We start from the raw sequence: 13,579 nt of genomic DNA on the forward strand, positions 1-13,579 counted from the left end.
TTTTCTACGTTTTTTTTTTAGTTATTTTGGGGACAGAGAGAGACAGAGCATGAACGGGGGAGGGGCAGAGAGAGAGGGAGACACAGAATAGGAAACAGGCTCCAGGCTCTGAGCCATCAGCCCAGAGCCCGACGCAGGGCTCGAACTCACGGACCTCGAGATCGTGACCTGGCTGAAGTCGGACGCTTAACCGACTGCGCCACCCAGGCGCCCCCACACTACGAGTTTAAAAGAGGCTGTTGGCTCAGTCAGTAGAACATGAGACTCTTGATCTCAGGGTCATGAGTTCGAGCCCCACGTTGGATGTGGAGCCTATTTAAAAAATATATATATACAGTAAGTAAACAAATAATCACTCTGGTTTTTATGTAAAGAATGAACTGAAGATTGGCTACGCAAAGTGGGGAGACAGTGGGGAAGCTCCCCTAGATGTCCAGGTGAGAGATGAGAGTGACTCATCCAGTACCCTTGACAGCCTTCCACGGTCGCTTCCAGTCCTTGTTCTCCCATATATCATCCCGATTTATCCTACACACTCACTGAGTGCCACCTGTGTGCCAAGCATTCCCATTCAGACCTCTGGGCACAGGATGCGGTCAAGATCCTGGCAGCTCTGTAAGGGAGCACCATTCGCAGACCCTTCCACCTCTCTGAGTCCTCCCACTGCCAGCCATACCACGGCAAGAAGTTTGTTGAAACGCAGATTTACCAGCCAACTCAGTAAGTCACATATTCTTGGAGGACTCTGATTATAGCTGCAGCCTGGGTCACAAGTTTGCCTCAACAGCCGGGGCTATCTCGTTCCTGTGACTTCACAGAGTACAGGCTAAATAAGGAGGATCCCCTCCATATAATAAATAAATAGGATACATACAGTGTCTCTGCCCCCTTCCCCACTGGGGGTTACTGTGCAATTGATCCTCGTACTGCGGGCTTGAAGGCTGTTCGGTTCAATACCTCTTCCTGTGTTCTAAATCTTACTGTGGTGATGGCTGCACAACTATGTAAACATGCTACAAATTATTTAACTATACATTTTATTTTAAAAAGTCTTTTTTTTCAGTTTTGAGAGAGAGAGAGAGAGAGCACGCAAGCAGGGAAAAGGCAGAGAGAGAGAGTGGGAGAGAGAGAAAATCCCAAGCAGGCTCCGCATCACCAGTGCAGGGCCTGAAGTGGGGCTCCAACCCATAAACCGCAAGGGCGTGACCAGAGCTGAAGTCAGAGGCTCAACTGACTAAGCCACCCAGGTGCACCTCACTGTACAATTTAAATTGGTGATTTGTATGGCATGTGAATTATATCTACGTAAAGCTGCTACCAAAACAAAACCCCAAACCGCCACCTCTTCCTTAAAAAGGGAGGGCATTCTGGGTGAGAGAAACGACGGGAGAGGGAGAAAAGTGCCAAAGTACAGGACTGACAGATCCCACAGATGTTGCATACTGACATATTTTATTTTACGATAAGCAAGCCAAAAGGTCACTAAGACTGTGAGAAGAAATCAAATCTATAAAGGTTGTATTTTCCCCATGAGCCACTCCATCTAAAAACTCAGCCAAAGTGCAGCAATAACAACAACAACAATAGATACATAAATGGTTAAATTCTCAAAAGAGAGGTCTTTTTTGAGAAAAGTTGGCTGGATACAAAAGAGGTAAAGGAAATACACCAAATTCTTCTTCGTGTGCCTCCCACAGTTTACCTAGGGAAGGTGCAACCTGCGAGCACACCTCAGTCCCAGAACTTTCCAAGTTGCTGGCACTGCTGCTCTGCAGGCGGCCCTCTCCCACTCTCCACACGGGCCCCAAAATGAAGGGGTTAGAGCCTGCAAACAGCAAGCAAGCGGTCCTTAAAATGCTATCTATAGGGGCACTTTGGTGGCTCAGACGGTTAAGCGTCTGACTCTTGATTTCAGCTCAGGTTGTGATCTCACGATTCATGAGATTGAGCCCTATGTCGGGCTCTGTGCTGACAGCATGGAGCCTGCTTGGGATTCCCTCTCCTCCCCTCTCTCTGTCCCTCCCCTGCTTGTTCTCCCCCTCTCTCAAAATAAATAAACATCGGGGCACCTGGGTGGTTCAATCGGTTGAGCGTCTGACTTCACCTCAGGTCACGATCTCGCGGTCCGTGAGGTCGAGCCCCGCATCGGGCTCTGGGCTGATGGCTCAGAGCCTGGGGCCTGCTTCTGATTCTGTGTCTCCCTCTCTCTCTGCCCCTCCCCCATTCATGCTCTGTCTCTCTGTCTCAAAAATAAACGTTTAAAAAATTAAAAAATAAATAAGTAAATAAACATTAAAAAAATGTTATCTATAGGTTGATTTTTTTTTTTAATTCACTGATGGCATGATATCTGCATTCATAATGATACCGACAGCAAATGAAGTTCCTGTGACCAGAAAGGTAATAAAGGTTGATGCTATTTAAGATAGTCAAGTCTTGGTTTAAAGGCAACTCTAGGCTAATGTAAGAAAGAAGGAGAATAAGGCTATAGCATTTTGGAATTTGCAATATCAAGGAAAAGGGATTATGGGCACAGGAAGATACATTCTCCTGACTTTTAGGACAGCAAATTTCAAAACCTTAGCTATTGCCAAAAACCTACAGGAGTTCTTCAGGAAAGAAGGTTGTGCCTAATAAATTTTCTGCAGACAATGAAGAACAGAGCCACTGAGAAATAAAAAGAGCATTACCTAAGGAAATACCAATGTAGTTATATATAATGGGAGATCTCTGGAAAGCTCAAACTTAAGCTTTAAGAGAAAGATAAAGAAAAATAAAACTAGGGATGAACTTTAAAAAGCATCTAAGAAGGGTGCAGTTAACAGAGGCTCAAAATGCCAGAGTCAAAAAAAATAAGGTATTGTTGGCTACTTTCAAAGCAAGAAGGAAACAAGAGGATAGAGTAACAATTTGGGGGAAGGGAGTGGAATGTTCACAGAACAGTGAAAAAGGAACCTATTTCAGCACGGAAGCTGGCTTACGTCTCTAAGATAAAGAAAATGGTCTCCATATTGGTCAAAGCAAACAAAGGGCGTGAAAAGGGAGCCAGGAGCCAGGAGCCAGAGAAGAGGGACTGGGCCACTTTGAATGACTTGCAATTTTCTCACTTAGATGACTCTCATCCCCCGGCACTGAAGGAACTGACAGGATGTGGATGGAGGTGGCATTCTTGTGACCACAGCAGCAGTCCCACCGTACATATGTATGATGTGTTACATTGTATATATTGCTTTCTGTCCACTCTCTCTTCTGGGCTTCTCACAGGGCTGTTACTACTGCCTTATACACCAAAGCTCAGCATTTAAGTAATGTGGCCACAACCACATAGCCCCCTGGGAACGAGACCAGACATAAACCCAGCCAGTGCTCTTTACACTAACCAGTAGTCTTTTCGTTACATCTTCAGCAGAGCAACTGATAAAATTCAAGCTACATGATTTTAACAACATGAGTATTGAGTGCATTTGTAGCAAGATGAATACTGTTAACCATCAAGTGCTAGTTACTAAATATCTATCCAAATGTCATACAGCTCTGGCTGATGTTCAATCCTCAAATCCCATTTAGTCTTCAGACCATCCCCAGGAGGGAGTTACAGATGAGGGCCCAAGGCTCCTGGCACTAAGTAACTTACTTGGAGTCATCAGTGACTAGTGCAGCAGAAATTTAAAAGTATTGAAATCTATTCTAGCTCCAAACTCCACACTCTTCCCATTACAATTAACTGCTACTCTAAATGGTTATCAAGGACTACTTTACGATAATGGAAGGTACAGATAACTCAAATGCAGTGGGAAGAAAATAGTCAATGGCTTTCTCAAGTCCTCGGGAGTTTGATATATTCTCATAAGCATGGCCCATCATCATGCTCACAAAAGCAAAGCCACTTCTCTTTTAGCCTGGTTCTATGTCTTGTGGGAAGACGTGCTAAAGGGCTGAGTATAGCAGAAGAAGGGGAAGGGGCTGTCAACAGAACAAACAGTATCTGAATTTACTGTGATTTTAAAAGAGGCTCGGAGATTGCCATGTTTCCGGGGGCAAGTGTACTTCCCTCTGGTAAGGAGTAGGTTAGAGGTTAGCCTGGGGGCAAAGGGAAGATAGAAGCATTGGGAATGGAGGCTTCTTTTCTCTTTTAATTTTTATTTTAATATTTATTATTTTTGAGAGAGAGAGACAGGGCATGAGCGGGGGGGGGGGGGGGGGGGGGGGGGGGAGAGGAGACACAGAACTCGAAGCAGGCTCCAGGCTCTGAGCTGTCAGCACAGAGGCCGACGCAAGGCTCAGACTCACGAGTTGTAAGATCATGACCTAAGCCGAAGTCAGATACTTAACCAACTGAGCCACCCAGGCACCCTGGGAAATGGAGGCTTCTTTATCTTTTCTAGTACCTACCTCCTGTCTAGTCACTAGTTCTGGCTTCACAGGGGGAAAAGCATACAGATGAGAATCTAAGGCTCTTCAGGTTAAGTTTATTGCCTGGGGTCACCAGTGACAAGTGCAATAGCAGTCTAAATGTAATAGAATCTGGTGTTTTCAGACTCACAAAAGTACAGGCACAAGCAGGTTCACTGGCACCAGCAGCAGTACTTAAGAAAATCCTCCAAGTATAGCCATTCGTCAGTTTAACAAAGGTTTATCGAGCACCTACTACCGTAGCTGTACATCAAGCAATGGGTAAGCACCGGAAATGGAGCAGAGAGACAGACAGACACCGACAGCCTATCTTCGTGGAGCTGACAGTCTGAGGGGGATTACTGCTATAAAACGGGAAGCTCAGAACGCTGTGGGTGCCTGAAAGCTAGGCACGGAGTTGGATCTTTATCACACCTCGGAGTCTCCATTAATTCAAAGAATTTCAAAATTCTGAAAAAAGAGTTCTTTTATTTAGTTTAATTACAAAAACAAACAAACCACCACTACTTCCTTTTCAGGAGCCCAGTAATGTAGCAACTAATTATTTTAGGCACTGGCTTTTCTAATTTGATCAGGTAAACGTCTTAATAAAAATATAACTTGCTGAATATTTAAAAATCCATCACCAACTGAAACTTCCACCTTCCAAGAAATTTAAGTTTGCTACACAAAATTAGTCAAAAGTTGACCATAGAGAGTACAGGTGGAACTTCACAGTAGGATATATTTATACTACTTTAATTTATTCCAGTCCAACGTATGCCCCAAGAACATCCTTTGCTGGAAGCTGTTAACAGCCACAGTACAATTGCACAGGGAGGTGTTCAAGACTTGAACTAGTCTACTTGCTCTATTCCTTCATTAATACAGGTGTCAGATGATCTCCTGCTACCTTCTATTCCCCCAAACTTCCAGAGAGTGGCAGAGCTGGGATCTAAGGGAATTAAACCTACGTCTGTCCACAAAACCAACTGAGCACACCAACCCCCTACAACTCTATTGCATGTCCCTTCTTTACATCAGAGGTAGCAAATCAGAGGTTACATCAGAGGTACCTGCCTAATGGCCAGGCAGGTAACACCATGGTGCAAAAGGGCAGGTAATGCATATGCATATACCATACGAGCAGGACTACAGGGAGTTGGAGAGGGGACTGGAAGGGGTAGCAGCTATTTTGTTCCAATGATTGCTATCATGTGTGATCTTGCAATTTTAAGAGAAACCAGAATTTCAAAATTTTATGTACACTCCTGAACATTAACATTAAACGTTAGTCCAAACTTATTTGAGAGCACCAGCTCGCAACCTTTGTTAACGCACCGTTGGCATCATCTTTTGAACAGTACCAGTTTGGTATGCTAAATTCTGCAGGGTTATTTTCATAAGCGTAACATCACCCTGGGGATGGGTGAGGTTCATTAACGCCCTAAATTTCATGGGTACTCTCTTTTTCAGACAGTCTAGAGGGAGGGACTCGTGGACTCATACCACGGAGGGCAGAGTTGCTCACTTTTGATCACAAGGTGCTTTTCTCCCCAGGGGCCCAGAAAACAAACTGCCTTTCTTCCCCCTAGCAATTATAGCCTAAGCAGTTGCTTACCCGTTTGTCAATGTCATTGTGTTGGAGCTGCACAAAGCGAGCGCTGATGGCTGCAATGTAACTCTGCTGATTGGAGAACGCCACGCGGCCAGCACCTTTGGGGTACTTCAGCTCTGGGTCCGTATCGATGCCAGCATAGCAGACACCACCATACAAACGGTCCATGATCATTGCCAATTCAACTGCAAGAAAATAAACACAATTTGGTATGAATGTTTAGAAGGCACTTTTGCCCAGGAGAAGGAGGAACTGTTTAAGGGTCATGCAGTATAATTAATAAAAGGAAAACCCATGTTAAGTATCATGAAGAGTGTCCACATCAGTCTTAACAAACTCAGGCAGAGGAGATCCTCATACTTACAAATAAAACAAAAAAAAAAATTACGAATTCACACAACACACACACACACACACACACACACACACACACACACACACACACACATTTACATAATTGGAACTTCAGCAAAAGTATAAAAGGAATCATCTATCAGCAATCCTCCTGTTCCACTTTCTGTTTAGTCCACTGGAGTGGGCCCTGGGTAGGCAAAGCATTTCAAATGATGCCTTACCAAGTTAATTCTAAACAGCCCTATTTACTGACCTCTAAGACTAAAAGCAATTACTAAAGTGACACTGCTATATTAAGATTAAGCTATAGAAAGAATTAACTCCTCTCTTTAATTAAAGGCAATATATTTATAACCTTAAGGTAAATCTCTACAATTAAATATTTTTTTAGTATATTCTATCCCAATTGAGAAATCTCCACACTAGCCTCTCACACTGAATTGTAAATAATAATAGTAATAATTATAATAGCAACAATGAACATTTATTGAGCACTTACAATGTATCAGGAAACACTAAGCTGCCTTAAAGGCAGTAAAAACATACCCTTCCCGTACTCTGCTATGAATCCAGAGGTCTGGTCTGCACTCCTTGCCACATTTCTTCTAAATATACCTTTATATTGGTATATTTACAAAACACCTATACAGAAGGCATTTGAAAATTGGACCATTCCAAAGGTCTGATATTCTAAAATTATCCTCATCATGTCAAGGAGAGACATGTAGCAGTTACTTACCTGGATCCAAATTTCCTGAAGGTAACTGTTTACTTGATACTGGATGGCACTTCCTCCACGTATGAACATTCCTTTCAGGCTACTCATATGATTTAAGTCCAAAAGACTTATCCCTACCCCTGGGGAACGACCCAAGAACCCACTTTCCTCAAACACCTAGATACGGTATTTAGAAAGGAGAAGACAGGGTAGGTGGATGATGGCCTGGGTCACAGCCAGTGCGCAAAGACCATCACATCACATAACAGACTTCCACAGGAATCAGTGTTTGGGGGGAAGGAAAGCAACACAACCCCCTGAGGTACAGGAGGAACTCTGTAGCAGCTACAAGGGCTGGAGAGTCGAATAGCGTAAGAACCCCACCAGACTTCTACAGAGGGAAAGCCAGGCACCACTGGTTCCTGAAGTATGAGACCGCTGAACTGGTAAGAAAAGGTATGCTGCCATGACAGAAAGGCTGTCTTTCTACTGAACTTTTTCAAGATTTCTCTCCATAATGCTGGTGATTTTTTTCCAAGTACCGTTCTTAAGAAGAATGATCTGCAACCAACAGATTTTGGAATTTTCAGAAGGTGAGCAAATAAGCAGGCAATCACTAAGCCCAAGAATAAGTGCTATTAAAGACAGAACCAAAAGCTATCCCAATTATCCCATTATGATCAGAATTACTGAGTCATATCAACCAAAGAACATGCTGATTAGAGCCCAAGTAGACTGTGATTGCAGTCGTGGGGCAGGATCCAGGAATCACATTCATTCAAGCAATGCAAGAAGAATCACGCACATACCCTGAATATCAGAGTTCAGTAAGTCCTCACACTTCAGCCCAAAAACCTCTGATGGTTTGAGGACCTCCTCATATGGCTAATGTTACTTCAGGAACAGAGACTAAGACACTGAGGTAGAAATAATTAAGTGCAGTCATGAATCAATTTCCCTTATTGGTCAAGGGGCTTAATAAAATAAGCAACCTCAGGAAGTGGAAATTAAACGCTAATTTTCCAAAGACCTAGCTTCCCCTGGAATGGAATAAGAGAGCAAGCACTCCCTCAGCCTGGTGAACAGCCAGGAGAAGAATGTCCGCAAGGAACTGAATGCCACTTGTCTTCCACCCTTAGAAAGGACTCATGAAAGCACTCATTTAGAGAGAAGGTATACTGCCTGAAAGCTTGAAGCCCCAGCTAAGGAGAAGAGTTACTATACCCATAGGCTCTTTTACAGCGCAGTGGTCTCCAAAGGAATTTTAGGGATCCTCGGACATCAGAGAAGGTGGTTCCACAGCACAAACATTCTATTACTTGGTGAATCTAGCTGCTGGAAAATCATCTTCACATGCCAAAGATTAGGTCGTGACTGATATTGCTGGCAGTTAAGTACTTTTGATATAAAGCAAAAACCCTCACTCATTCTTTTATGAAAGCTAATTATAAATAAATCCTTTCTACTTGTACACTTTTATACAGTCATTTTCTTGGCCACCAAAATTGGCAGACGTTTAAGGCAATGAAATCTCACTCAAGTGAAGGACAACTTGTTGAGAAGCTACAAGAAATCAAGGTGACTAAAGAGTTGTTTTGGGAAAGAGTTTGAAGATTTCCCATCCCTCTTTCTACCCTAATCTCTGTTTTAACTACAGAAGGTCTAATACTGTGATCACCCTTGAAGAAAAGTAAATAACAGTCAAACAACTGCTGTTTATATTTAATCCTTTACTCAGTCAGCTACTCTTCACTACAAGCACACTTGCTGCAGGCTAAACTCATGCTGGGTTCTAACACCAGATTGGTGTCATTTAAGTACTAAACAGAGTTTCTAATTATTGAGAAAAGTAGCCATGCTTGGTAAAAACAGCATTATAAAAAAGAGAGAGACCAATTTAATTCATCCACTACACAGGTGACTGACTAACAGAAACACAGAAAAAGACTTTCTTAAGTCCTATAAATTTCTAATCTAAAACATTTTTTTATAGAACATAAAATTCACCTACAGACGTCAAAATTTAAAACTATGTTTAGAGACTAGCTTTTATTTATTTATTTTTTTGTTTATTTATAAATGTTTATTTTGAGAGAGAGAGAGAGAGGAAGCACATGCACATGTGCACAAGCAAGCAAGGAAAAGGGAGGGACAGAGAGAGAGAGGGAGAGAGAGAATCTTAAGCAGGCTCTGCACTGTTAGTGCAAAGCATGACATGAGGCTCAATCCCATGACTGCAAGATCATGACCTGAGCCGAAATCAAGAGTCAAAGGCTTAACTGACTGAGCCACCCAGGCACCCCAAGAGACTAGGTACTAAAGGATTCTTTAAAAGGAGTATCACCAGTTAATACAGGAAAGTTAATATAAATTCCCTTCTGATGTGGGTGAAGCTGAGCCATGAGGAGGACTACCACTCTGACTACTTAGGAAGAAGAGAGAAAAACAGAAGAAAAGCAGGATCTGGCAGAAGTCAACTAAAACCTTCATGGGGTTATCTATATCTTGTGATCTCAACCCTGCTCATGAAATGTAGTTTTGATCAAGGATGTGTCTTATTGGAAAAATGCAGCCAACTCTACTAAGCCCATGACAACGAATCCTCATTCTAAACCATCCTCTGTAGAAGGCAGACAGTGCAGCTCCCAGGCACATTCCTAACATTTGACCTGAGGAAGATGAGGCTACCAGAGCAGGGAATAGAGGTGGAGGTTGGAATTCAGACAGATGGAAGTGACAGCAGGCATCCAGAGTCCATGTGGAAGGCAGGAATCTTCAGACGACTTTTTATTTTTCCCTTCCTATCCAAACAGTATTCACAGGATCTGTCTGGTCACCACAGGGGTGGGGAATCAGCAGGTCTGGTAGCCATATCCAATGGCATTTTGTACTTTCGATGAGACACTTTGTGCTCCTGACAATTCAAGTCATCTCAGGAATGGTAACAACAAAACTACTATGACTCTGATCTATAGATTGGCTCTTGAGATGAACTTCACTATGTCACAGCCGGAGAGGGAAACAAGAATATTGCAGTTGTGTGTAGCATACAGAAATCTAAGAATTCCTCTGGGTTGTGGAGACTATGCCTCTGAAATTGAATCTAAACCCCACTTATGGTTCCTTGGATTTTTTTTTTTAATGTTTATGTATTTGTGAGAGAGAGACAGAGTGTGAGTGGGGGAGGGGCAGAGAGACAGACAGACAGACAGACAGAATCCAAAGCAGGCTCCAGGCTCTGAGCTGTCAGCACGGAACCTGATGCGGGGCTCGAACTCACAAACCGTGAGATCATGACCTGAGCCGAAGTAAGACGCTTAACTGACTGAGCCACCCAGGCACCCCTGTTCCTTGGATTTGCTTCTGAATCTTCACAGAGATCTGAAAGGGACTTTAGCTCACCAGAGAGAAAATCATGATGACTCCCTCATCCTACCCCACACCAGGGTCCTGTTCCTATCATTTAACTAGATTTCAAAGCCAGCCATAGGCAATGTCTAAGTCTGAGATACTATGAGAACCAAATGGGGTAGAGCAGGAATGAGAATCCCCAAGGGAAATATCAACACATTCATCTTTCCAGATTCTAAACTGTGAATCTAGAAGCCACATTTCTTCTTTGTGGAAATAAGTACAAAGCAAACAGGAAAGAGGCATAAGGCACCTCGGGATGACAAAGAGATCTGGACTTCTGAAAGAAAGCAAGATTCAACTAGAAGCTGGACTGTCTAGGTTTTCTACCATAGCCGAATTGGTTAGCAAGGCAGTTCACACATTTTAAATGGTGAAAATACGCTCATAAACTTCCACTAAGAATATTTTCAAATAACTGTATGAACAACCAACTAAGTCGGAGGGAATGAGCACCAAACTTGATTAAATCAGACTGGTATCCAGTTGACTGTTAATACTGTTACTGAGACAACATCTCAGATCTCAGCTTGATAAAGCAGCTTCCTTCTGTACAAAGAGCTGCAAACTTGGAAGTCTGGAGATCTGAGTTTAAATCGTGGCATTTCTACTTATTGTGGCCTTGGCCAATCACCCCCCTTTGAACTCTGCTTCCTTATCTCTAAAATGAAAAGTCCACCACTTACAACGTTATCATGACAATTAAACATACATGAGAGCTCTGAACACACTGCTGAGCACAGAGTGGTGCTCTAATGTTTAGTTTTGCCCAGGGGGTGTTTTTCTCTCTACTCATAAATCTTTGCTTAATATTAACTTGGCCTGGTTTCTGCTCCAGAAGCACCAGTTCCTCCCAGTCTTACTTTGGCTGTACGCTAATGTTATTCAACCTGCCAATGATATGGCAATGTTTGACACCAGCTGTGGGTAAGGGTTTGAGGGGGAGAACGACTAGCATTAGAAAATCCTTAACCCTAAAGGCAATCCAATTAATCAAGTCAGTGTGCCAAATCTGGAGTTTATCTGGGACAACTCATACTGAACTTGGGACTTGTTCCCACTGAGAAACCTGGCTTTACCACTTCACAGAACAATAACAACAAAAAAGGATATGGTTCCAATACTATTTCCTAAATCACAAATCAGGATGTGATTCCTAATACATGTGAACTACCAGAATGTTTGTACAGAATGTCTAAAATAAGTGCTCTTAGAAAAATTCAGGATGCTCGCTAAATGTATGTCATATGTCACTGAGTATTTACCTCAAATTTTTTGTATTGTTTTGTTTTCTTCCCAGAAAAGTCATCCTAACAGTACAGGTGGTGGGGTGGGGGTGGGGGCGGGGTGGGGGAGATGGAGAAGGGAAATTCAGGGTCCATTACAGAATATTAGTAGAGGAGAAAAAGACAGGAAAGAATGATCAGAACAATAGGAAAGACAGGAGACCCAAAGATGATGAGTAATTGGCAGGCTCCAGGGACTCACGTGAGCAATCTCTCAAGATTGATCTGTTCTGCAGGACCTGATCAGATAAACTGTCAGAAGGAAGTCATGATGTGGAAGATCAGCTCACATGTCCCTAATGACAGAGGAAGTCTGAGGGTGTTCCAAGCCTTATTAAAGTTAGAAGTGGATGGGTCCCAAAGCTTGATCACTGAGGCAATCCTCATATTAGATATCTAAACCAAGAATCTGGGGTCATAAACTCATGTTTCTAAACTGGGGTGTGTACAAGGACCAGAAGCTTCATTCTCCACCTTTTCCTGATGGCCTATTCATAATCCCCAAGCCTGGCACTTATTTCCTCTCAGAGGAAAATAGGTCCTAATGCCACAGGGATATACAACAGGGCTGTTTCTGTGTTGAGATTCAGGAAGATGTGCTGTTCACATTACTTGAATGAAGACTGGTAACATGCTCTTGTACTTTCAGGTGGAAGCAGGTAGAGAACCAGACAGACCACCCCTTTCCTGGCACTGACTCTGAAGAATATGCAGACCGTAGCCACATGACGGCATGGTGAGTCTACCTATAGCCTTTCCAAGGATGGGGGTGGGAAGTGGTGGGGAGTGGAAGGAGAACAAGACCTGAGAAACACCAAGAGACTTAAGGCAAACCGTCTTTGGCTTGCCACTGTCACTGACAAGAGGGATGGAAGGGAGGGACAAAGAGAGTAGGAATGTGTATTATTTAACCTAGAGCAACCACCAATCAAGCAATCTAACTGGGTAAACTCATCTAGATTTTCCATGGATATTTTCCCATTTTCAGGGTTAAATTTTCTAGACCTATGATTTTTTTCCCCTCCCAACATGAAATTTAAAAAGGAAGGCTTATCAAAAAGACTGGAAGGATCTACTGATACTCAGCCAGGGCAATACTGCTTAAAACAGGTTGCCTTAATTCTTTAGGAGGGTTTGTGTGTTTCTGTTTGGTAGGATAAGGACTTTATTTAGAATAACTTATTAGGAATAATAGTCCCTGTCTTACAATGGTAAGATATCAAAGAGAAAAAGCCTCACAAAATTCAAAGGAATAACTGTAGTTATTACATTTTATTCATTATAACATGTTAAAGGACAATTTTTGGCCCCAGGTAAGGTGAAAATCAATCTGGATACCTAAAAATCTCACGTGTTGAATACTATCAACTATGTCTAGTCCAGGATCACCTTGTATATAGTGCCTGAGATAGCTTTAAGACTTTTCAGAATTCTATGACCACAATACTCCCTTAGAAGTAATAATAAATGTCCTAAAATACTTAAAAACCAAATTTGAGATCCAGTGTGTTAAAAAGCACAATTTAGTATCCAATTACTTCTGGATACTTCTATTAATACATTTCTTGTTTTCTTCTTTTCTGAAATCTTTGACTCTCTGTAGACGATGACCTATTTAACACGACAGTGGGATGTTCATTCAGTTTGGCATGACACATACTTGCTCTGTGCCAGTAACACGTGGATGCTCAATAAATGTTTATTGTTCAAGTGAACTGCATTGTATTCAACTCAAGACTGCCTAGCAAAGTCAAAATGAATTCCTTTAAAAATAGTCCTCTATTCCAAGGCACACACCAG

The 13,579-nt window shown here is 42.5% G+C and overlaps 1 protein-coding gene across 17 annotated transcripts in view; it reads right to left on the bottom strand.

Moving 5' to 3' along the window:
- CPEB3 (cytoplasmic polyadenylation element binding protein 3) overlaps positions 1–13,579 on the bottom strand; it is a 196,526-nt gene that overhangs the window by 23,758 nt on the left and 159,189 nt on the right. For 15 of the 17 annotated variants that reach the window (XM_023240735.2, XM_023240737.2, XM_023240736.2 and 12 more), the window contains one exon: positions 6,014–6,195. In XM_023240735.2, the coding sequence (XP_023096503.1) occupies positions 6,014–6,195 (182 nt within the window). Of the gene's footprint in view, positions 1–4,617; positions 4,864–6,013; positions 6,196–13,579 lie in introns of those variants that run through there. The other 2 variants (XM_045040405.1, XM_023240738.2) reach the window with 2 other exon arrangements.

Source organism: Felis catus, chromosome D2 (assembly GCF_018350175.1).
Source record: "Felis catus isolate Fca126 chromosome D2, F.catus_Fca126_mat1.0, whole genome shotgun sequence".
In the NCBI taxonomy this organism is placed as follows: Eukaryota; Metazoa; Chordata; class Mammalia; order Carnivora; family Felidae; genus Felis; species Felis catus.